At 44.4% G+C, this 24,610-nt stretch overlaps 1 protein-coding gene across 5 annotated transcripts in view; it reads left to right on the top strand.

Annotated features, from left to right (window-relative positions):
• STAT5B (signal transducer and activator of transcription 5B) overlaps positions 1 to 24,610 on the top strand; it is a 90,570-nt gene that overhangs the window by 42,678 nt on the left and 23,282 nt on the right. For 4 of the 5 annotated variants that reach the window (XM_017950755.3, XM_021929199.2, XM_003913071.3 and 1 more), the window contains exons 2-5: positions 13,477 to 13,614; positions 18,568 to 18,724; positions 21,372 to 21,461; positions 22,706 to 22,880. In XM_017950755.3, coding sequence (XP_017806244.1) covers positions 13,487 to 13,614; positions 18,568 to 18,724; positions 21,372 to 21,461; positions 22,706 to 22,880 — 550 coding nt within the window. In that variant the 5' untranslated portion in view covers positions 13,477 to 13,486. Of the gene's footprint in view, positions 1 to 13,476; positions 13,615 to 18,567; positions 18,725 to 21,371; positions 21,462 to 22,705; positions 22,881 to 24,610 lie in introns of those variants that run through there. The other variant, XM_009190668.3, reaches the window with a different exon arrangement.

The raw sequence follows: 24,610 nt of genomic DNA, 5'->3' as shown, positions 1-24,610 counted from the left end.
CAAGCCTGTAATCCCAGCACTTTGGGAGGCCGAGACGGGCGGATCACAAGGTCAGGAGATCGAGACCATCCTGGCTAACCCGGTGAAACCCCGTCTCTACTAAAAAATACAAAAAACTAGCCGGGCGAGGTGGCGGGCGCCTGTAGTCCCAGCTACTCCGGAGGCTGAGGCAGGAGAATGGCGTGAACCCGGGAGGCGGAGCTTGCAGTGAGCTGAGATCCGGCCACTGCACTCCAGCCTGGGCGACAGAGGGAGACTCCGTCTCAAAAAAAAAAAAAAAAAAATCAAGGCTGCCCAGGTAAGACAGTGTTATAACCTGGATATTATCATGGCCAACATGGCGAATCCCCATCTCTGTTAAAAATAAAAAAATTAGGGCTGGGCACAGTGGCTCTCGCCTGTAATCCCAGCACTTTGGGAGGCCGAGGTGGGCAGATCACCTGAGGTCAGGAGTTTGAAACCAGCCTTGCCATTGTGAAAACCTGTCTCTATTAAAAATACAAAAAATATGGCTGGGTGCGGTGGCTCACGCCTGTAATGCCAGCACTTTGGGAGGCTGAGGCGGGCGGATTAGAAGGTCAGGAGATCAAGACCATCCTGGCTAACACGGTAAAACCCCGTCTCTGCTAAAAATACAAAAAATTAGCCAGGGGTGGTGGCACACGCCTGTAGTCCCAGCTACTCAGGAGGCTGAAGCAGGGGAATGGCCTGAACCTGGGAGGCGGAGTTTGCAGTGAGCCAAGATCAGGCCACTGCACTCCAGGCTGGGCGATAGAGTGAGACTCCATCTCAAAAAAAAAAAAAAAAAAAAAAGCCGGGCATGGTGGCGGGCACCTGTAATCCCAGCTACTCGGGAGGCTGAGGCAGGAGAATGGCTTGAACCTGGGGGGCGGAGGTTGCAGTGAGCCAAGATCGCGCCACTGCACTCCAGCCTGGGCACCAAGAGCAAAACTCCGTCTCAAAAAAAAAATAAAAATAGGCCGGGCGCGGTGGCTCAAGCCTGTAGTCCCAGCACTTTGGGAGGCCAAGACGGGTGGATCACGAGGTCAGGAGATCAAGACCATCGTGGCCAACCTGGTGAAACCCCGTCTCTACTAAAAAATACAAAAAACTAGCCGGGCGAAGTGGCGGGTGCCTGTAGTCCCAGCTACTCAGGAGACTGAGGCAGGAGAATGGCGTGAACCCAGGAGGCGGAGCTTGCAGTGAGCGGAGATGGCGCCACTGCACTCCAGCCTGAGCGACAGAGCGAGACTCCGTCTCAGAATAAATAAATAAATAAATAAATAAGCTGGGCATTGGTGGCAGGTGCCTATGGTCCCAGCCGCTCAGGAGGCTGAGACAAGAGAATTGCTTGAATGCGAGTGGTGGGGGTTGCAGTGAGCCAAGATCGTGCCACTGCACTTTAACCCAGTTGAAAGAGCAAGACTGTGTCTCAAAAAAATAAATCAAATCAAATCAAAATTTAAAAATGCATCTACATGGTTTTATATTTCAACATAGTTTTTACATTTAATTTAACTGGTTGCACCATATCCTGTTAGATTAATATGTTATAGTCTAATCATCCCCCTATTCTGGACATTTTGGTTATTTCTGGTTTCTCCCAATGGTATATATCCCTGGGAATGGGCCTAAATCAAGGCACTCGTCAAAGAAAATTTTGCTAGGTAGAAATTAATATTGTAATTCTCAATGGTAAGAGGGAGGCCGTGAACTTTAATGGGGAAAATATTGGTAACATGTAGATTTATTAATAAATTGCCTGTTTTGTTTGTTTTTAACTTTCAAACAAGAGGAAAGGGATTATATTTCATTTAAGTAGTATAGAAACGGTATTGTAGTAGCTGAGGGGTTTTTTTCCTGAACTAAAAGATTTGAATTGTCCAAGAGACACATTCTAGGATGAGTTGATCTTGAATTACAGTACAAATATAAACCTTCACTAGAAATTCTGAGGCTGGCTGGGTGCGGTGGCTCACACTTGTCATCCTAGCACTTTGGGAGGCCGAGGTAAGAGGATCGCTTGAGCCCAGGAGTTCATGACCAGCCTGGGCAACATAGCAAGACCCCATCTCTTAAAAAAAAATTAGCCAGGCATGGAGGCACACACCTGTGGTCCCAGCTACTCAGGAGGCTAAGGGAGGAGGATCACCTGAACCCAGGAGGTTGAGACTGCAGTGAGCAGCAATTACACTATAGCACTCCAGCCTGAGCGACAGAGTGAGACTATGTTTCAAAAAAAAAAAAATTCTGAAGCTAACATAGGACTACATGCCAGCTTCAAATCATTTCTTATTTTTCCATAATGGAGATGGTCATTATTTTTGGGCTACAGCAAGTGCTTTTAGTCATCTGGAAAGTGATACAGATGTAGCTTCTTCCCAAAGGGATGGCTGAAGTTGCTGGCTGGATTTGGACATGGAGATAATGATAACACACATACACTGTGGGCCACCATGGCATGAGAGAGCCCAGCTTGCATGCTGGTAGCCTACAAGCTGCAGCACAATGCCTCAGAAGTCCAGATTTTTATTTACCACCAGGGACAGTTTCACAGTGAGAGTCAAACCTCTGCTCTCATTGCTTTGTTTTTCTTTTTTGGAATTTTTGCCCTTAATTTTGATTTTGAAAAAATTGTAAATGACTGAAAAGTGGAAAGAATAGAACAATGAGTACTCACATATACTTCACCTAGGTTGAGCCAGTGTTCACAGTTGTTAGATTTACTTTCCCACACTCCCCACCACTGTCACTCTTCCGTTTCTCCTTCCAAAGTTAAGTTGTAGACGTCATGACCATTTACCCTCAAATACTTGACATTGTATCTACTCTGAGCAAGGGCATTCTCCTACACAACCTCAATGGCATTGTCACAAGAAATTCAGCAGTGATATAACAACATCTAATATATAATGATATAATGGACTTTAGAGCTGTGGATGTTTTTGTTTGTTTTGAAACAGAGTCTCACTCAGTTGCCCAGCCTGGAGTGCAAGTGGCGCAATCTCAGCTCACTACAACTTCCGCCTCCCGGGTTCAGGAGATTCTTGTGCCTCAGCCTTCCGAGTAGCTGCAACTACAGGCGTGCGCCACCACGCCCAACTGATTTTTGTATTTTTAGTAGAGACAGGGTTTCACCATGTTGGCCAGGCTGGTCTTGAACGCTTGACCTCGAGTGATCGGCCGGCCTTGGCTTCCCAAAGTGCTGGGATTACAGGTATGAGCCACCTCGTCCAGTCGTGTTTTTGTTTTTGAATTACGCTCTTGGTGGTTGTGTCTCTGCAGTCTCCTTTAACCTAGAACAGTTCCACCTGTTTTGGGTGGGCGTGGGATCGTTGATGAGAGTCTCACAATTTGGATTTGTCTGATTGTTTCTTCATGATTTAGTTTGTGTATTCTTTTCAGCAAATCATATCTGGAGGCACATCATGTCAGTTTATCCCATGATTGGGGATGTTTGATCACTCGGTTAAAGTATTGTCCTCCAGATTTATCCACGGAAATGCCTCTTTTCCCCTTTGTGAATAATAAGTAATATGTGAGTAGTACTTTGAGACTAAATGTTCTTCCCCAACAACTGTCACCTAATGGTTTTAGCAGCTGTGATGATCCTTGTCTGAGTCTACTCTCTTTATTTTTGAGATTGTGCATTTTTGGCCAAGACTTTATATCCTATATTTAGATGAGAGTTTTAAATATATGGTAACCTGCTGATTGAAACTTGATTTTTATATTTAGTAAGTAGGTCCTTTTTCTACCTTCTCCTTTCTTCCCTCCTTTACCCTTTTCCTCTCCTCCGTTCTCTGTTCTTCCCATTATAATATGCAATGATTTGGCTGTGACAAAGATTAATGACTGATTGTCTTCCCAGAATATTATCGTCTCTATCTCTGTCTCAAAAAAAAAAAAATAAGAAAAGTACATAGAAAATGGCAGGCCACCTTAAGTCCTCAACATGCATGCAGCCTGGTGCAGTGGTACAAGTAAGTGCAGGTTCTCAGGTAGGTCCAGCCCAGATAGTACCCCTTAGTAGTATGGGACCGACCTGGAGCAAGTGGTTCACCTCTTTTTTAAAAATAGCTTTACTGAGATATAATCATGTACTACAAAATTCACCCTTTGAAGTATATTCTCAGAGTTATACAATTATCACCACTGTCTAATTCCAGAACATTTTCATCATCCCCTCAAAAAGCCCATACACTTTAGCAATCATTCCCCATTTCTCCCTCCCCTCAGCCCTTGGCAACCACCAATTTATTTTCTGTCTCTATGGATTTGCCTATTCCGGATATTTCATAAAAATGGAATTTACAGTATGTTCCCTTGCATGCCTTTCACTTTACATAGTGATTTCAAGGTCATCCACACTGTAGTATGCGTCAGTACTTCATTCCTTTTTAACGTCTATATAATATTCTACCTTATTCATTGTATTTATCCATTCCTATCTGTTTATCCTTTGGTGGACATTTGAATTGTTTCCACTTTGGGGTGATTATGAGGATGATTATGAATAATGCAGCTGTGAACATTTGTGTATCTGTTTTTTGTTTTTTTGTTTTGTTTTGTTTTTGAGACAGAGTCTTGCTCTGCTCGCTCTGTCCTCCAGGCTAGAGTGCAGTGGCACAGATCTTGGCTCACTACAAGCTCCGCCTCCCGGATTCAAGTAATTCCCCTGCCTCAGCCTCCCAAATAACTAGGATTACAGGCACCCGCCACTGTGCCCGGCTCATTTTTAAAAAAGTTTTTAGTAGAGATGGTGTTTTGCCATGTTGGCCAGGCTGGTCTCGAACTCCTGACCTCAGGATCCACTCGCCTCAGTCTCCCAAAGGGCTGAGATTACAGGCATGAGCCACTGCGCCTGGCCTGTATACCCACTTTTTGGGGACACATGTTTTCAGTTCTCTTAGGCATATACCTAGGAGTGGAACTACTGGAAATGTGGTAACTGTATGTTTACCCTTTTGTAGAATTGCCAGATAGTTTTCTAAAACTGTTTCACCACGATACAATTCTACTTAATCTTGATGACCCTCAATTTCCTCATCTATAACGTGGGGATAACAATAGTGCCTACGTCTGAGGGATTTAGGATTAAGAGTAGATTCATAAAAGCACTTGTTATAAGTAATATAGGAAGTGCTTAGCTAGCTCTTAAATCTGGATGGGGGATAATAATAACACTGATAACTGTTATTTATTTCTCATCCTATTTCTGAAGTTTATTTTTATTTATTAGATGAATTGGAATGTTTGTTGCTAATAATTCATAAAGCAGTATAATAAATGAAAACTTCAAATTTCATTAGTTGTTTTTTGTACTTTAATTAGTAAAAGTCAGATATGTCCTTGGAAGGAATAGGTAAAGGCATGGCTCCCTGCTGGCTTAGCCTTCTCTGTTCAAGAACATATTGGAAGGAATGGATAGTTTTCTTCTCTTTTTTTTTTTTTTTTTTTTTTTTTTGAGACGGAGTCTAGCTCTGTCGCCCAGGCTGGATTGCAGTGGCCCGATCTCGGCTCACTGCAAGCTCCGCCTCCCGGGTTCACGCCATTCTCCTGCCTCAGCCTCCGGAGTAGCTGGGACTACAGGCGCCCGCCACCACGCCCGGCTAGTTTTTTGTATCTTTTAGTAGAGACGGGGTTTCATCGTGTTAGCCAGGATGGTCTCGATCGCCTGACCTCGTGATCCGCCCGTCTCGGCCTCCCAAAGTGCTGGGATTACAGGCTTTTTTTTTTTTTTTTGAGACAGAGTCTTGCTCTGTCACCAGCCTGGAGTGCAGTGGCATGATCTCAGCTCACTGCAACCTCTGCCTCCTGGGTTCAAGCGATTCTTCTGCCTCAGCCTCCTGAGTAGCTGGGACTATAGGAGCATGGCACCACGCCCAGCTAATTTTTGTATTTTTAGTAGAGATAGGTTTTCACCATTTTGGCTAGGATGGTCTCCATCTCTTGACCTCGTGATCTACCCACCTCGGCCTCCCAAAGTGCTGGGATTACAGGCATGAGCCACTGCACCCGGCCTCTTCTTCTTCTTCTTTTTTTTAAAGAGTTTAGGCTGGGCACCATGGCTCACGCCTGTAATCCCAGCACTTTGGGAGGCCAAGGCAGGTGGATCATGAGGTCAGGAGATCAAGACCATCCTGGCTAACATGGTGAAACCCCGTCTCTACTAAAAATACAAAAAATTAGCCGGGCGTGGTGGCGGGTGCCTGTATTCCCAGCTACTCTGGAGGCTGAGGCAGGAGAATGGCGTGAACCTGGGAGGCAGAGCTTGCAGTGAGCCGAGACCAAGCCACTGCACTCCAACCTGGGCGACAGAGCGAGACTCCGTCTCAAAAAAAAAAAAAAATAGAGTTTAGTATGCATAAGGCAAAATCAAAGCCTTGCTGTTACTGTACTACCCTCACCCTTCACAGTTCTCCATTCTTTCATTCAAAGATAAGAGAACAGACTTCACAGTACCTTTCCACCACCTCCCAAAAGTTCCTGTCTGTAGAAGTCCTTGTGCCAGTGAAATTGATTAAGAAATAAGAATACCATCTTTTAAAAGGGCCCAGTACGGCCGGGTGCGGTGGCTCATGCCTGTAATCCCAGCACTTAGGGAGGCTGAGGCGGGTGGATCACAAGGTCAGGAGTTCAAGACCAGCCTGGCCAACATGGTGAAACCCCGTCTCTACTAAAAATACAAAATTAGGCAGGCATGGTGGTGGGCACCTCTAATCCCAGCTACTCAGGAGGCTGAGGCAGATAATTGCTTGAACCTGGGAGGCAGAGGTTGCAGTGAGCCGAGATGGCACCACTGCATTCCAGTCTGGGCAACAGAGCGAGACTCTGCCTCAAAAAAAAAAAAAAAAAAAAAAAGGGCCAGGCACAATGGCCCATGCCTGTAATCCCAGCACTTTGGGGGAGGCTGACTTGGGAGGATCACTTGAGTGAGGAGTTTGAGACTGGCCTGGGCACCATAGTAAGACCTTGTCTCTACAAAAAAAAAAAAAAAAAAAAAAATTTTTTTCTTTAATTAGCCAGGTGTGATGGCATGTGCCCACAGTCCCAGCTACTTGGGTGGCTGGGGTAGGAGTATCCCTCAAGCCCAGAAGTTTGAGGCTGTGGTGAACCATGATCACACCACTGCACTCCAGCCTGAGTGATGGAGTAAGACCCTGTCTCGGATGGATGGATGGATGGATGGATGGATGGATGGATGGATGGAAACGTTTATACTGGAGATACTGGTTAAAGAGAAGGATAGCAAGAGCTATTTGTGGAGGATTGATTTTTGGAAAGTTTGTTAAATTGAGTTAAAATTAGAGATGGGAGAGAGAAGCTGGTTTTGTAAGTTTAAGGCAACAGTAAGAACAGTAGTGAGTACTTACAGAGCACCTGCTCTTAGCCAGACACCGTTTTAGGTATGTACATAAAACTAATTCATTCTTACAGCAGCCTCCTAAGGGGCATAAGTATTATTATTCCCATTGTACAAACAAGAAAACTGAGGCACAGAGAGACTTAACGGGCTGTCTTTGACAGAACCATGTTTAGGTGAGTTCAGCATTATCTCTAAAAGTTTAACCCCAGTTTAGAGACTTTGGCCCTGGGATGGGGAGGTAGGATGGAGAATCGGAATTATAAAATGCTTTAAATTATACACACGAATCCAGCAGACCAAATCTGCTAGATTCATATTATTCATATTATTATATTCATATTGTTCATAATATTATTCATATTAATCCTCTACTCCCACCCCACGCTAGAATTCACTTGCTGAGTTGGCAGATACACGGTGGGCCTTCTAATGTCATACACTACTCTCCACTGCAGTTTAGCTAGGGCAAGACCTTGGGTCACAGTGTTCTGGAAGTCCTCAGAGAGAGTGATGTTTTTCTTTGTTATAGTTTATATTTTACTTTTAGAAAGGAAAAGCATCTGAGAAAAGATATTTATGACTGAGACAAAATTATTCCAAATCCCACTCACTTATATCATTTATTTATGTGGTAGACATTCATTTTTATGGTTTTTCAGTAAGCCTGTAACATTATGAGCTATTAGACTTTGAAACTTTTATTAACAAGTGCCTGAGGGCCCGAATGATTTATTTGGCTCTCCAAGCCCATGGGTATATCCAGATATATAAGGTTGAGGTAGGTGCCTTATGCCTTCAGAAAGTACAGTGTTCTGCATCCAAGGCTGTTTTAGGTTGTTCTGAAATGCTTGTGAACACAGAGTGCAACTCATTCGAGCTCAAATAGTTCTTATCTTCGGCCTAAAAATAAGATTGTGAATCCATTTCCCAGTCTTTAGAGAATCCCCTGTGATGGTTTACCAAAGAACAAACCACTTCCCTTGTCTGAACATCACGCACTGAAATTGGAGCTACCCGTAAATAAGCAGAAGAGGGCGGGTCCTGAGGACAGAGGTACAGTCCTTGTGGATGCAGAGTAGCGTTCGATGGCTGGATGAATGCCAGTTAGAAGAATGAATGTCGGCTAGATGAATGCCACTCATGTCAGGCATGTGGACATAGCCTGATAAGGGGGTGAAGTGTTCTGACATGTATGAAGAAAAATACTACTTAGCGGCCAGGCATGGTGGCTCATGCCTGTAATCCCAGCACTTTGGGAGGTCAGGCAGGTCACCTGAGGTCAGTAGTTCAAGACCAGCCTGGCCAACATGGTGAAACCCCATCTGTACTAAAAAAAAAATTAGCCAGGCAGCTGGGCACGGTGGCTCACGCCTGTAATCCCAGCACTTTGGGAGGCAAAGGTGGGCAGATCATGAAATCAGGAGATCGAGACCACGGTGAAACCCCATCTCTACTAAAAATACAAAAAATTAGCCGGCGTGGTGGCGGGCACCTGTAGTCCCAGCTACTCGGGAGGCTGAGGCAGGAGAATGGCGTGAACCCGGGAGGTGGAGCTTGCAGTGAGCCGAGATCACACCACTGTACTCCAGCCTGGGTGACAGAGCGAGACTCCGTCTCAAAAAAAAAAATTAGCCAGGCGTGGTGGCGGGCGCCTGTAGTCCCAGCTAGTCAGGAGGCTGAGGCAGGAGAATCACTTGAACTCGGAAGGCGGGGGCTACAGTGAGCTGAGATCATGCTACTGCACTCCAGCCTAGGCGACAGAGTGAGACTCCGTCTCAAAAAACAAACAAACAAAAAACCACTACATAGCTTCTAGGTGTTATTCACATAACTGGGAAAACAGTTGGGTTTTTCCTAAACTGGGTATTTAGAATTTTATGATAGTCTCAGTAAGTCATCTCATATTTCACATATAGATAATTTTCAGTTTAACAGTAAAATAAAAATGACTCTGTACTAGTTAGTGTACTTTTATTTTATACTTTTGAGTAGCAGTGAGCAGAATCTACTCTCCAACTCTATCAAAGCACTTATGTGTAGTGAAACTATATTGTATTTATCAAAATAAGGTGATTGCCACTTGGTATTTACCAGCTATTATCCTTCAAATGGCATGCTATTTTAGAAAATAATTATTATGGCATGTTCACAACTAGAATCGTAAAAATATTCTGACAAATTCTAAGAGCTCAGCGTTCTACTCTTTGATGAAAACTAAGAAATAATCTAAAATTTAAGGCAAAATAGAGTGACATTTTTTAATACCCCTACATGTATGGTATATCACCACAGTATTTCTTTCCTAAAACAGTAATAGGCTCCTAAATATGCTTGACCAGCAGGGCATGTTAAATATTTGTTTATGTATTCACTCCACAAGTATTTTTTGAACACTTTTCATGGGCAAGCCACCATACTAGACACTGGGGACACAGTCGTGAATAAGATGTGCTCCAGGCTGAGCGTGGTGGCTCATGCCTGTAATCCCAGCACTTTGGGAGGCCGAAGAGGGCAGATCATGAGGTCAGGAGGTCAAGACCATCCTGGCCAACATGGTGAAACCCCATCTCTACTAAAAATACAAAACTTAGCTGGGCGTGGCAGTGTGTGCCTGTAGTCCCAGCTACTCAGGAGGCTGAGGCAGGAGAATCGCTTAAACCCAGGAGGCAAACGCTGCAGTGAGCTGAGATTGCTGCACTCCAGCCTGGGCAACAAAGCGAGACTCCGACTGAAAAAATAATAGTAATAATAATAATAAATTAAATAATTGATTATTTAAATGGAAATCTGTTCTGTTTTCATGCCTTGGTATTTCATACTGGTATATTGTTCTATTATAACTTTGAAAAGAGCCGATGGAGTCGGTCAAATTGTATGTATACTTTTATTTATGCAACAAAATAATTATGATGCTTATGTGCCAGGTACCGTTCTAGACCCAGGAGAAAGCATGGTGAACAAAACAAAGTCATTGTGTTCATGGTGATTTCACCCTGGTGGGAAGTGAGTAAGCAAATATATGATCAATATCAGGAATTGCTAAATGATAAGAAGAAAAATAAAGCAGATTAAGAGGATAGAGAGTGACCAGAATGCCATTTTATTTGAGTGGGCTGGGAAGGAGTCTCTGGGGAGATAAAAGTTTTCATAGCTTTCCTTCTTTTGTCTCTTGAGTCATTTCACCTAATGAATGCAGATGCAAGAGAATGTATCTGTTGGTATCACTCATATATTCATTGAGAGCTATGGTGAGGTCCTACTTCTTATTCTTTACTACTTAGGAAGATTAACACCTGAATTCTTCTCTTCATTCTTTTATCACTCTTCCATATACTTAAGTGCCTAAGCACCTTCATTCATCCATCCCTTATATAATTTTTTTTCTTGAGCCAAAATCTGGCTCTGTCGCCCAGGCTGGAGTGCAGTGACGTAATCTTGGCTCGCTGCCACCTCTGCCTCCCAGGTTCAAGCGATTCTTCTGCCTCAGCCTCCTGAGTAGCTAGGACTACAGACACATGCCACCACACCTGGCTAATTGTTTTGTATTTTTAGTAGAGACGGGGTTTTGCCATGTTGGCCAGGCAGGACCCGAACTCTTGACCTCAGGTGATCTGCCCACCTCAGCCTCCCGAAGTGCTGGAATTACAAGCGTGAGCCACCATGCCTGGCCATCCGTTCCTTATCGTTCATCCAAAAATCATGATTTGGTATCTGTTCTAGTTTTCCAAAATCTTGTGATATGATTTATTTGATTAAAAAATACATTGTGCAGTTAAGTGACTTCCAGTGTTTAATTATAAAGTGGAATTGCTTCTGGAAAGACCTGTTTTTCCTAAGTGTTTTGGTGAACTCACAGCCACTGAAATTTGATGTCTTGGGTCAAATTGGGTCTTACAGTGATCCCAGCCTTAATGCCTAAAAGCCCTAAATAAAATTATACACTTCTCAAGTGTTCTATAGCATTGCAGAAGTCTGAAATAGATGACTGGCACTCCCCTACACCTCATCGTTGGCTAACTGACTTGTCCCATAAATAGCTCAGTGTTATGTGATCAGACAACTACAACTAACAGAAGAGATTTTTGCTTCCTAACACACTTGTGCAGTCTCTGGTAGTAAACAAAATCCAAGTCCAAGTCACCAGCCCCTAACTGTAACCTAGTTCTTAGGAGAGTTGTGCAAATCAGTAGCCAAATCATGTGGGATGGAATTCAAGATAACCCTGCCTTATACCAAACTCTACATTATGGAAAATAGTGTTAGAGCAAGATTCATTTTCAGTCCTTATAGTTACTTGAAGTCCCTTCCCAGTCTACCCAAATGTTTCTGCTCTAATCTGGTCAAACCTGAAGAGTGTCTGCCAAATGAGTTAAAAATTGTCAGGTGAGTCTGAGGGGGCATCATGGTAGTTTTATAAAGCCTTTTTTTTTTTTTTTTTTTTAAATCAAGAGCATGTTAAAAAAAGAAACTACTGGCTGGGGCAGTGACTCAGCCTGTAATCCCAGCACTTTGGGAGGCCGAGGTGGGCGGATCACAAGGTCAGGAGATCGAGACCATCCTGGCTAACACACTGAAACCCCATCTCCACTAAAAATAGAAAAAATTAGCCGGGCGAGGTGGCGGGCACCTGTAGTCCCAGCTACTCAGGAGGCTGAGACAGGAGAATGGCGTGAACCCGGGAGGCGGAGCTTGCAGTGAGCCGAGATCATGCCACTGCACTCCAGCCTGGGCGACAGTGCGAGACTCCGTCTCAGAAAAAAAAAATAAAGAGACTACCTGCTATTGGAGCATAATGGTTCATATTTCTAACTCTTAGGTGGAATGTATTGTTTTTGTGTCTGAAAGATTTGTAAATGCTATAATTTAACAGAACATTGCTTCATAAATTCCTTAGCAGTAACTCAGGTGGTGAACCTTGGGGCATTTTTTCCAGATAAATCTGTGCTCTGTGTGTGCAAAGCATTGCTGCTTAGGTAACCAGTGATAATGCATAGAGTTCAATCCACGCTTTAGATGCTTTTACTTTTCTTTTACTGGGCTTTTTCAAAACGACATATGTTTGTTATATTTCTGAAGTCAAAATAACAAATCTAAAACACGTGATTTTAAAAAAAAATCTCTCAGCTGGGCGCAGTGGCTCACACCTGTAATCCCAGCCCTTTGGGAGGCTGAGGTGGATCACTTGAGGTCAGGAGTTCGAGACTGTCCTGGCCAGCCTGGTGAAACCCCATCTCTACTAAAAATACAAAAATTAGCTGGGTGTGGTGGTGGGTACCTGTAATCTCAGCTACTTGGGAGGCTGAGGCAGTAGAATTGCTTGAACCTGGGAGGCGGAGGTTGCAGTGAGCCAAGATCGTGCCACTGCCCTCCAGCCTGGGCGACAGAGCAAGACTCTGTCTCAAAAAAAAAACTCTCTGTTAATTATTTATTACTGTTGAAATGCTGCTTACCATGGCTGACAATTTTGAACAAAAGTAAAGAATATGTCTACGATGTCAAAGTTAGCAATTCTTTCCCTAATACTCCTTTTGTACTTTTGCTTATAAGACCTTAGTGCGTTTCATAGTCCGAGCTTCATAGACCCAACTGTGTATCTTTCCATGACCAGGCCGAGTGTCTACATTTTGAAAACGTTTTAAAGTTAAAATCAAGAATACTGTCTTCAGTCTATCAAAAGGGCTAAAAACATTTACTTTGGCCGAGCATGGTGGCTCATGCTTGTAATCCCAGCACTTTAGGAGGCTGAGGTGGGAGGATCACTTAAGGTCAGGAGTTCAAGACCAGCCCGACCAACACAGTGAAGCCCCATCTCTACTAAAAATACAAAAACTAACCGAGCATGGTAATGCACGCCTATAATCCCAGCTACTCAGGAGGCTGAGACAGGAGAATCGCTTGAACTGGGGAGGCGGAGGTTGTAGTGAGCCAAGATTGTGCCACTGCACTCCAGCCTGGGCGGCAGAGCAAGACTGTCTCAAAAAATTAAAAATAAAAATAAATAATAAAATAAAAACATTTACCTTGGTAACTATGTGAATATTTACTCTGGTGGATGTAAGGGGAAAATAAAGAAAAAACACCGAAAGCACTGATTGTTTGTTCAACAGATTGTAAACCATGGCTGTGTGGATACAAGCTCAGCAGCTCCAAGGAGAAGCCCTTCATCAGATGCAAGCGTTGTACGGCCAGCATTTTCCCATTGAGGTGCGGCATTATTTATCCCAGTGGATTGAAAGCCAAGCCTGGTAGGTGAACAAGGATGTTTACATCATATTTTGTGAAACACAAGAATATTGGAGTTTGGTTAGAAAGATGTCATGATGGCAACTTTCAAAGTTGTATTTTTAAACATTTTTAAATGTGATCCATAAAAAGGTATTTTTTAAAAATTTTCTTTTTATACATGAAAAGTATTTAACCCCATCTTAGATTGAGGGGATGGAATAACTGTTGGGATTTTTAAAATAGGATTTGTTCCCTTTAATAGTAAATACTGTCTAAAAGCATTAGAATATTACTGCTAATAGGGCCGGGCGCGGTGGCTCAAGCCTGTAATCCTAGCACTTTGGGAGGCCGAGACAGGCGGATCACGAGGTCAGGAGATCGAGACCATCCTGGCTAACACGGTGAAACCCCGTCCCTATTAAAAAATAGAAGAAAAACTAGCCGGGCGAGGTGGCGGCGCCTGTAGTCCCAGCTACTTGGGAGGCTGAGGCAGGAGAATGGCGGGAACCCGGGAGGCAGAGCTTGCAGTGAGCCGAGATCGCGCCAAAGCACTCCAGCCTGGGCGACAGAGCGAGACTCCGTCTCAAAAAAAAAAAAAAAAAAAAAGAATATTACTGCTAATAAAGAGCAGCCAACAAATATGTTTCGAGTGCCCATAGGATGCCTAGCAGTGTCCTAAGTAATAGAATTTGTATGAAAAAAATTAAAGCCCAGCCTTGTGTTGTAATCCCAACACTTTGGGAGGCCAAGGCAGGTGTATTGCTTGAGCCCAGGAGTTCAAGGAAGGCCTGAGCAACATATCAAAACCCTGTCTTTGTACAAAATACAAAAATTAGCTAGGTGTGGTGGTGTGCACCTGTAGTACCAGCTACTTGGGAGGCTGAGGTGGGAGGGTCGCTTGAGCCTGCGAGGCAGAGGTTGCCGTAACTTATGATCACACCAGTGCACTCCAGCCTAAGCAACAGAGCAAGACCCTGTCTCAAAACAAACAAACAAACAAAATTAAAGCCCTCATCTCCAAATAATTCAGTGTTTCACTGGACGTGGTGGTGCACATCTGTAATCCCAGCTACCCAGGACGCTGAGATGGGAGGATTGCTTGACCCCAGCAGTTTGAGGCCAGCCTAGGCAACATAGCGAGATCCTATGTCAAAAAAATAATAATAATTTGTGTTTAATGGGGCAGATAGGTGTGAATATGCATATAATTTAATTATAATTTATTTCTTATAGTTTATTTTATTAAATGTAAATTATTTTACATTTCTTAATAAATTTACATCTAACAAAAAACTAAAAATAATTTAACAGTGGAGACATTGGTGTTTTTAATTTATATGTATTTTATATATACACATAAAGACTAAAAGAAAATTAGGTGGGTGTTGTGGCTCATGCCTGTAATCCCAGCACTTTGGGAGGCCGAGGCAGGCAGATCACTTGAGGCCAGGAGTTCTGAGACAAGCCTGGCCAACACGGCAAAATTCCGTCTCTACTGAAAATACAGAAAATTAGCTGGGCGTGGTGACGGGTGTCTGTAATCCCAGCTACTCCACACGGAGGCTAAAGCACGAGAATCGCTTGAACCCGGGAGGCAGAGGTTGCAGTGAGCCGAGATCACACCACTGTACTCCAGCCTGGGCAACAGAGTGAGATTGCCTTTTTAAAAAAAACCAAAAAACAAAAAACACTAAACGAAAATATACCCAAATGTTAACACTAATTACATTCTGGTGGTAGATTTGACAAGCTTTTTAATTTTTCTTTTTTTTTTTTTGAGACGGAGTCTCGCGCTGTGTCACCCAGGCTGGAGTGCAGTGGCGCGATCTCGGCTCACTGCAAGCTCCGCCTCCCAGGTTCACGCCATTCTCCTGCCTCAGCCTCCGAGTAGCTGGGACTACAGGCGCCCGCCACCACGCCCGGCTAGTTTTTTGTATTTTTAGTAGAGACGGGGTTTCACCATGTTAGCCAGGATGGTCTCGATCTCCTGACCTCGTGATCCACCTGCCTCGGCCTCCCAAAGTGCTGGGATTACAGGCTTGAGCCACCGCGCCCGGCCAATTTTTCTTTATTTTCCAGATTACTGATTACATACTTGGGGGAGGGGAGAGTTGTTTTAAATTTCTTTTAGAATTAGTACAGTGCAGTCGACTAACAGCGCAGGTTTTTAATTAGTATCATTATTACACACCAGGCAGCAGGATGTACACTGCTCAGGGTCTGGGAGCTTGCTGCTTAGTTAAAGTCTGTCAGTCGATCTGGCATATTCATTTGATACTTCAAGCCTCACCATCTTAGCCAGGGGTCCTCTTTTACAGTCCCTCAGAGAAGCCAGCTTTGATGCTGCTATTTGCAGAGGGCCGTATACCTACCTATCAGTAATGTTGCCTTAGAATAATCACAATGAGTGTTAGTAGCAAATTTCCGTTCAGAAACTAAAGATCACCAAAGAAAGGCAATTTTCTAGGCAATTAAAAAAATCTCAGCTTCATGTAATTAAGTGAGGGGAAAAAATGAGTTAAATATGAGAATGTCAGCTGTACCTTGTTTAGTGCTTTCCCCTCCCTTTTCATTTTCTCTCCTGTTTTCCTGATTTGGAGGATTTAGAAAAACATGAGTAGGAAGTTTCTGTTAATTTCAGATTTCACTTAGCAGAGTTCCCGTTTGGTGTTCTCACTGAATGAATTAAAAGACTTGTGTTGATATTAAGGAGAACTTGAAATTTTTTTAGCTTTGGTTTTCTTAAGAATATAAAGATTTTAATGAAGAATCTTCAATTCTTTTTTTCTTTTTTTTTTTTTTTTGAGACGGAGTCTCCCTCTGTCACCAGGCTGCAGTGGCTTGATTTCGGCTCACTGCAACCTCCGCCTCCCGGGTTCAAGCCTTTCTCCTGCCTCAGCTTTCTAAGTAGCTGGGATTACAGGTGCCTGCCACCACACCGGACTAATTTTTGTATTTTTAATAGAGACGGGGTTTCACCATATTGACCAGGCTGGTCTCTTAACTCCTGACCTTGTGATCTGCCCACTTCGGCCTCCCAAAGTGCTGGGATTACAAGTGTGAGCCCCCGGGCCCAGCCAAATCTTCAATTCTTTATGTTTAAGCCATCTAAGCAAGTCTTTTTTTAACAGAGAATTAAGGTTTCAAGTAAAGAACAAATACGTGACTTCTATGAGTTTTGCTTAAAGACTGGATCCTCTCGAGTGGGTTCCTGGCCGGGTGTGGTGGCTCATGCCTATAATCCCAGCACTTTGGGAGGCTGAGGCGGGTGGATCACTTGAGATCAGGAGTTTGAGACCTAGTCAACATGGTAAAGTCCCATCTTTGTTAAAAATATAAAAATTAGCCGGGCATGGTGGTGCACGCCTGTAATTCCAGCTACTTGGGAGGCTGAGACAGGAGAATCACTTGAACCCAGGAGGCGGAGGTTGCAGTGAACTGAGATCGTGCTACTGCATCCCAGCCTAGGCGACAGAGTGAGACTTCATCTCAAAAAAAAGAGTGGGTTTCCAGACCAGGGGCATTGTTGCCAGTTGAAACAGAGGTACAGGCTGCCCTCATTCCTTCCAGCCTTTCATTTAATACATATTCTATTTAATACATAGGGCACACATATTTAAAATCTGACTTGCTTTAACTGCCTTCTCAAGGTGCAGATTAGGGTGTACTATTTGATGGGGTATGGTATCACTGCTTTGTTTTGTTTTGTTTTGTTTTGTTTTGTTTTGTTTTGTTTTTGTAGAGACAGAGTCTTGCTCTGTTGCCCAGGCTGGAGTGCAGTGGCACGATCTTGGCTCACTGCAACCTCCACCTCCCGGGTTCAAGCAGTTCTCCTGCCTCAGCCTCCCAAGTAGCTGGGACTACAGGCACACGCTGCTATGCCCGGCTAATTTCTTTTGTATTTTAGTAGAGACGGGGTTTCACCGTGTTGCTCAGGCTGGTCTCCAACTCCTAAGCTCAGGTAATCAGCCCATCTCAGCCTCCCAAAGTGCTAGGATTACAGGCGTGAGCCACCACACTGGGCCGGTATCACTGTTTTGATACACCTGTTGGTGCCTCTTTTTGAAATTAGTTGCTATCTTCAGGGACTTAGGGATGGCAGAGCCTTTTAGCTACCACTATCTTGTTTGGCTGCAGACCCAGTCAGCAGTTATTGAATGTTATTTCAGTCTGACAGCTGTTTGGTTTCTTCAGTGACTAAGTAATTTGGTACTTCCCAGTGTCAATTGTTGCCCAAGTTGTAGAAAGAAAGAAAGAAAGAAAAAAGGAAAGAAAGGAGGGAGGGAGACCATCTGAATCCCTGTCATCAGTTTAATAGCTCGAAATCAATGCAGCGTCTGTAGCGTGGTTTCCTTTGTTTACCGGAGAAGTTGGCATTGCCTTCAGGTCCTGGGTCTGCAACTAGTGATATGTCTGACTCGTATAAATGCTTGTAGGCACCGTCTGCCTGAATGTCTCATTTCCAGGGCTTCTTAGAAGTAGCAATAGCTTCTTTCACCTATCTCTACCTAAGAAACCTGCAGATACCAAACTCCTCGAGGCTGGAAAGGACATGTAGAAGAGTCTTGGCCTTGTGCCTCCTTTCCACCCGTGAGGGGTAACTATAAATAGGAAATTATCCAAGTCCTTATTTCCTTCAGAGCACACAGAACCCTTTCCTTTTCCTTGCATTTCTCGGAGCAAATAGCATAAGCACCAAGCACATCATTGAGAGAAAGGAGGAAGGGCAGCACATTGTTAAAAAAAATTTTTTTAAAAAAAGAATGAAAGCTACAGTATAATCCAACTATTTAGTAAATTACAAATAGATTAATATAGGCATTGAGTCCATTTCTGTTGGGCTGTTTCTTAAAATTTGCAGTGAGCACTAAAAAAATCACTTTAGTTGAAGAAAAAGTGGGATGTGTTGAGGCTGCATTTATACAGGCTCATGTGCATGTATGTATACAGATTATGTAATTTTTTTCCCCTAGGGACTCAATAGATCTTGATAATCCACAGGAGAACATTAAGGCCACCCAGCTCCTGGAGGGCCTGGTGCAGGAGCTGCAGAAGAAGGCGGAGCACCAGGTCGGGGAAGATGGGTTTTTACTGAAGATCAAGCTGGGGCACTACGCCACGCAGCTCCAGGTGGGCGTGGGCTCTGGGGTCACACTTAATTATCTTCCCTCAGGGGTCTTCTTCCTGTAGAGACTTTCTTTCTCTCCTTCAGTCCAGCATTGTTGAGTTATATGTACATGCATAAGGTTCTTGTCGTTTGGTTTTGGTCTTTTTTTTTTTTTTTTACTTTTTATTTGAGAATAATTTCAAACTTCCAGAAAGTTACAAGAATCATACAAAGATTCCCCACATATGCCCATATTCACCTACTGTTGACTTTTATGTTGTCATATACTCCTCGCTGTCTCTACACACACGTTTTTCAGTCACTGGAGAGTAAGTTGCATACCTTGTGTCCCTGCACCAGTAAGTACCTCTGTGCATTTTCTTTTTTTAATTTTTATTTATTTATGTATTTATTTTTGAGACGGAGTCTTGCTCTGTCACCCAGGCTGGAGTGCAGTGGAGCAATCTCAGCTCACTGCAACCTCCGCCTCCTGGGTTCAAGCAATTCTCCTGCCTTAGCCTACCAAGTAGCTGGGATTACAGGCGCCCGCCACCATGCCTGGCAATTTTTTTTTTTTTTTTTTTTGTATTTTTAGTAGAGACGGGGTTTTGCCATGTTGGCCACGATGGTCTTGAACTCCTGACCTCAGGTGATCCGCACCTCAACCTCCCTACGTGTTGGGATTATAGGCATGTGCCACCATGCCCGGTCCCTCTGTGCATTGTCTTTTTTTTTTTTTTTGAGGTGGAGTTTCATTCTTGTTGCCCAGGCTGGAGTGCAGTGGCGTAGTCTCGACTCACCGCAACCTCCGCCTCCCGGGTTGAAGTGATTCTCCTGCCTCAGCCTCCTGAGTAGCTGGGACTACAGGTGCACGCCACCACACCCATCTAATTTTTGTATTTTTAGTAGAGATGGGGTTTCTCCATGTTGGTCAGGCTGGTTTTGATCTCCCGACCTCAGGTGATCCGCCTGCCTTGGCCTCCCAAAGTGCTGGGATTACAGGCATGAGCCACTTTGCCCGGCCCCTCTGTGCATTTTCTAAGAATGAACCTTGTCTTGTGTGGTTATAATAGACTGATCAACTCCACTAAATTTAGCATTGATATAATACTTTTAGGTACTCTTCTGGCAAACATGTCCTTTAGGGTATTTTCCCGCTGCAGCCAAGAATCCAGTCCAAGACCACATACTGCATCTAGTCATCATGCCTCTTTAATCTCCTTTAATCTGGAACCGTTTTGCAACCTTACTTTGTCTTTCATTGCATTGACATTTTAAAATAATTAATGTAGGCTGGGTGCAGTGGCTCACACCTGTAATCCCAGCACTTTGGGTGGCCGAGGCAGGCGAATCATCTGAGGTCAGGAGTTCAAGACCAGCCTGACCAACATGGTGAAACCCCGTCTCTACTAAAAATACAGAAATTAACTGGGTGCGGTGGTGGACACCTGTAATCTCAGCTACTCAGGAGGCTGAGGCAGAAGAATCGCTTAAACCTGGGAGGCGGAGGTTGCAGTGAGCCGAGACCGTGCCATTGCACTCCAGCCTGGGTGACAAGAGCGAAATTCCATCTCAAAAAATAATAATAATAATTCATGTACCCCCTGCTTTTTAAAGATAAAATGTTCCTCATTTGGGGTTTGTCTGATGTTTCCTCATGATTACATTAACGTTGCACATCTCCGAGCCGACTTTTAAATATAGTTGACTGTCCCACGTCCGTGGGTTCTGCATCCTCCGATTCCACCAACCGCAGCTCAGAAATAGGAAAAGAAAAAAAGTAACAATACAACGATTTAAAAAATACAAAGATATGACAGAACAGCTATTTATATAGCATTTCCTTTGTGTTAGATAGTATAAGCAATCTATAGGTGGTTTAAAGTGTATGGGAGGATTGCATGGGTTCTATGCAAAATGATGCCATTTTATATAAGGAACTTGAGCATCTGCAGATCTTGGTATCCAAGAGGGTCCTGGAACCAGCCCCCAAAGATACCAAGGGACAACTGTAGGTGACGCTGTGTCCTTCTCGGGTATCACATCCAGACGGGCAGTGTCCCTCGTCCCCTCATTGGTGGTAGTAGTTTTGATTGCCCAGTTGAGGGTGGTGTCCAGTGTCTCCTCTGGCGAGGCTTTTAAAACTTATTTATTCCATTTTTAAGAATGTTCCCCAGATACTTTAGGCAAATTAAGATGCAAAAAATAAAACAGCACTTTGGGAGGCCAAGGCCGGTGGATACCTGAGGTCAGGAGTTTGAGACCAGCCTGGCCAACATGGTGAAACCCCATCTCTACTAAAAAGACAAAACTTAGCCAGGCATGGTGTCGGGCGCCTGTAATCCCAGCTACTCGGAAGGCTAAGGCAGGAGAATCGCTTGAACCCGGGAGGTAGACGTTGCAGTGGGCCAAGACTGTGCCACTGCACTCCAGCCTGGGCAACAGAGTGAGACTCAGTCTCAAAAAAAAAAAGGAAAAAAGAAGTAAAACAGTCTTACCTTTTCACTGTAATTGGGTTTCCATGATGTGCCTTCTTATTCCTGTTGGTGTTGGAGGAACAGTGTCTCCTGTGATTCACGAGGTCCCTCAGGAGGCTCCCCATCCTGAGGCATGGTTAGGGCCCATAGTATGGAATGGCACAAATTGATGTCTGCTGTTGGATTCTTTCAGAACACGTATGACCGCTGCCCCATGGAGCTGGTCCGCTGCATCCGCCATATATTGTACAATGAGCAGAGATTGGTCCGAGAAGCCAACAATGTGAGTGTCCCATATGTGTGGGGAGGGCAGTCGGGAAGTCTCTTCTTACCCACCTCCCTCTAGACCCACCTTTGTCAAGGTGACTCAGGGTGCACTACTGGTGTCTCTTTAAAGAGAGCATCGTCCTAAGGGGCACAAAAGAAATAGGAGATGTGACTGACTGCAGCCCAGCACTTTGGCAGGCTGAGGCAGGCAGATTGCGTGAGCCCAGGAGTTCAAGAGCACCCTGGGTAACATAGTGAAACCTTGTCTCTACCAAAAATACAAAAAAAAAAAAAAAAATTAGCTGGGCACGGTGGTACATGCCTGTAGTCCTGACTGTTCGGAAAGCTGAATGGGAAGATCCCTTGAGCCCAGGGGATAAAGGCTGCAGTGAGCCATGATCACACCCCTGCACTCATGGGTGATGGAATGAGACCGTGTCTCAAAAAAAAGAGAAAAAGAAAAGAAATAGAAGATATGGTCTTTGATCTTAACTGATTTATAACCTTGATGAGATTGCAACCACAAAACAATATGAACAAGTGCAAAGTAATTTAACCTCAACTGAGTAATTTTTTAGTAAAGGCGTCTTCATATTCAGGTGAGAATACTTAGGAAAGACTTTTCCCTAGCCCTGAATCAGGTGTGGAAGGAGTGGTCTGACCAGGTCACTTACAGGGCTGGGTCCACAGAGACCTTGTTTATGCCCACCCCATCACTTCATCCTGGGGTCTCCAGGATGCCTGTGAGAGGTCTGGCCTCTTCCATGGTGGAAGCAAATGATTCCATCATGAGAATATCTTGAGTGAGGACACAGATGATGTGTATTCACACGGCCCTGCTCCCCATGGCTTCCTTAATGCTTAATGCTGTCCTTGCATTGGGTCAATGAGTGGAAGAGGAATCACTCCACCTCCTCATTAGTAGGAAAACCCACGTGACACTGGAACAGGTTATGTTCTAGTCTCTCCAAAGGTAATTCAATGGACCCCGTTTAGGATACTCTGGTGGAGGTCAGATCTGAAATGGAAGCTTCTCCCATGCTTTGTGATCTGAACCGTGATCTGTCCGCTCCCCTGTTTCTCACTTTTCCCACTCCACCCTGTGTCTCACAGATGACGTTTGCTATTCCTCCCGACTCAAAATTTACCTTTTGGGGTCTTAGCCCAGTTGCAGGATCTGGCATAGGCTTTTCCTGGGGATTAAGGCCTCAGGCTTCCTCCCATTCCCACCACCTTGCACTGCCCCCCATCTGTTCCCAGGGTAGTTCTCCAGCTGGAAGCCTTGCTGACGCCATGTCCCAGAAACACCTCCAGATCAACCAGACATTTGAGGAGCTGCGACTGGTCACGCAGGACACAGAGAATGAGCTGAAGAAGCTGCAGCAGACTCAGGAGTACTTCATCATCCAGTACCAGGAGAGCCTGAGGATCCAAGGTGAGGCGCAGTGGAGGCACAGTGTGCATCCTGAGGGTGGGCATGGGGACTGGAAAGCAGCTCCAGTGGGGTTGGGAGAAAGCCCATTTTCCATTCGGAGGCAGCAACCTTTCTCTGAGTAGCAGGGATTTATTTGCATTGAAGACAGTACTGAGAGGATGAGATGTAGGAAGGGGAGATGGCAGGGCGCCTGCCCTTGAGTGCGTGTCTCACTCAGGTCCCCACATCCAGGAAGCTTCTGAGCTGCCACAGAAGACATTTCCTCTTTTGAGAAGGAGCTCACAGTCTAAATAAACACTAGCAGGCAATACTTTTGTATATAGTAGGCATATTATAAGTTGAGCGTTACTGAAATGATAAATATAAATTATATAATTACATGTTTAAAAAATTTTCTGGCTGGGCACAGTGGTTCACGTCTGTAATCCCAGCACTTTGGGAGGGTGAGGCGGGTGGATCACCTGAGGTCAGGAGTTCGAGACCAGCCTGGCCAACATGGTGAAACCCCATCTCTACTAAAAATACAAAATTAGCTGGGCATGGTGGTGCATGCATGTAATCCCAGCTACTTGGGAGGCTGAGGCACGAGAATCCCTTGAACCTGGGAGGCGGAGGTTGCAGTGAGTGACGATATCACCATTGCACTCCAGCCTGGGTAAAAAGAGCAGAACTCTGTCTCAAAAAAAAAAAAAAAAAAAAATTATAAGCTGGGAGTGGTTTTGCACACCTGCAATCCTGGTGCTTTGGGAGGCCAAGGCAGGAGGATCACTTGAGGCCAGTAGTTTCAGACTAGCTTAAGCAACATAGTAAGACCCTATCTCTAAGGAGGAAAAGAAACCTTTCTAAGCAGGGACGTGTAAGTACTAAGGACCCGTATTTGTAGTAACTGATTTCTAATGTTCTGTGCAGTTATTCACAAAGGTCTTCCTGGAGCAGAGTACACTTAACGCTCCTTAGGTAGCCCTTATGGACAAAGCTCCCTTAGCCTGGTATAAATCCTGCTTAGTACTTAGAGCACAAAGAGCTTCAGTTTGTGGTGAGGCTGTGGAGCCCCACCAGCGCCCCCTCTTGACCCTGTAGCAATTTGGCAGTTTGAGCTTTAATAGTTTCCTCTCTATGCTTCCATGCCCAGCTCAGTCTCAGAGAAGCTTTGGCTCAACCACCCAGCCCCTCCAAACACACACACACACCACATACCACACACACAGACACACACAGCACACACACACCCCATACACAGACACACAGCACACACACACCACACACACACAGAGCACACTCACACTCCACAGACACACAGCATACACACACACTCACCACACATAGCACACACACACACACCACGCACACAGACACACAGCACACACACACACATAGCACATGCTCCTCTAATTCCATGTATGTAGGTTCCATCTTATGTCTATAGTGATATTATTTATTTACTCTTTCTCTTCTCCACTGGAACATAAATCTTGAAGAAGGGACTATATCTTTTATCTGTGTACCCTGAGGCCAGCACAATGCCTGAAACATAAGAGTTATTGAGTAAAGGTTGAAAGGATGATTCTAGCATGTCTTCCTTTTATCTGAACCCATCCTAGACTGGCCCCAGAAGAAGGGCAGCTCCTTCTGAGAATGGAAACAGAAGATTTGGGGCTGTTATTCCTACCCAAGTCCTTAGACTGTCGACAGTATTTCTGATCCCGTGCCTGACTTTTCTGTTTCCTGTG

This window comes from Papio anubis, chromosome 17 (assembly GCF_008728515.1).
Source record: "Papio anubis isolate 15944 chromosome 17, Panubis1.0, whole genome shotgun sequence".
NCBI lineage: Eukaryota > Metazoa > Chordata > Mammalia > Primates > Cercopithecidae > Papio > Papio anubis.
Note: the sequence above shows the minus strand (reverse complement) of the source record. Positions and strands in the feature narration are given on the sequence as shown.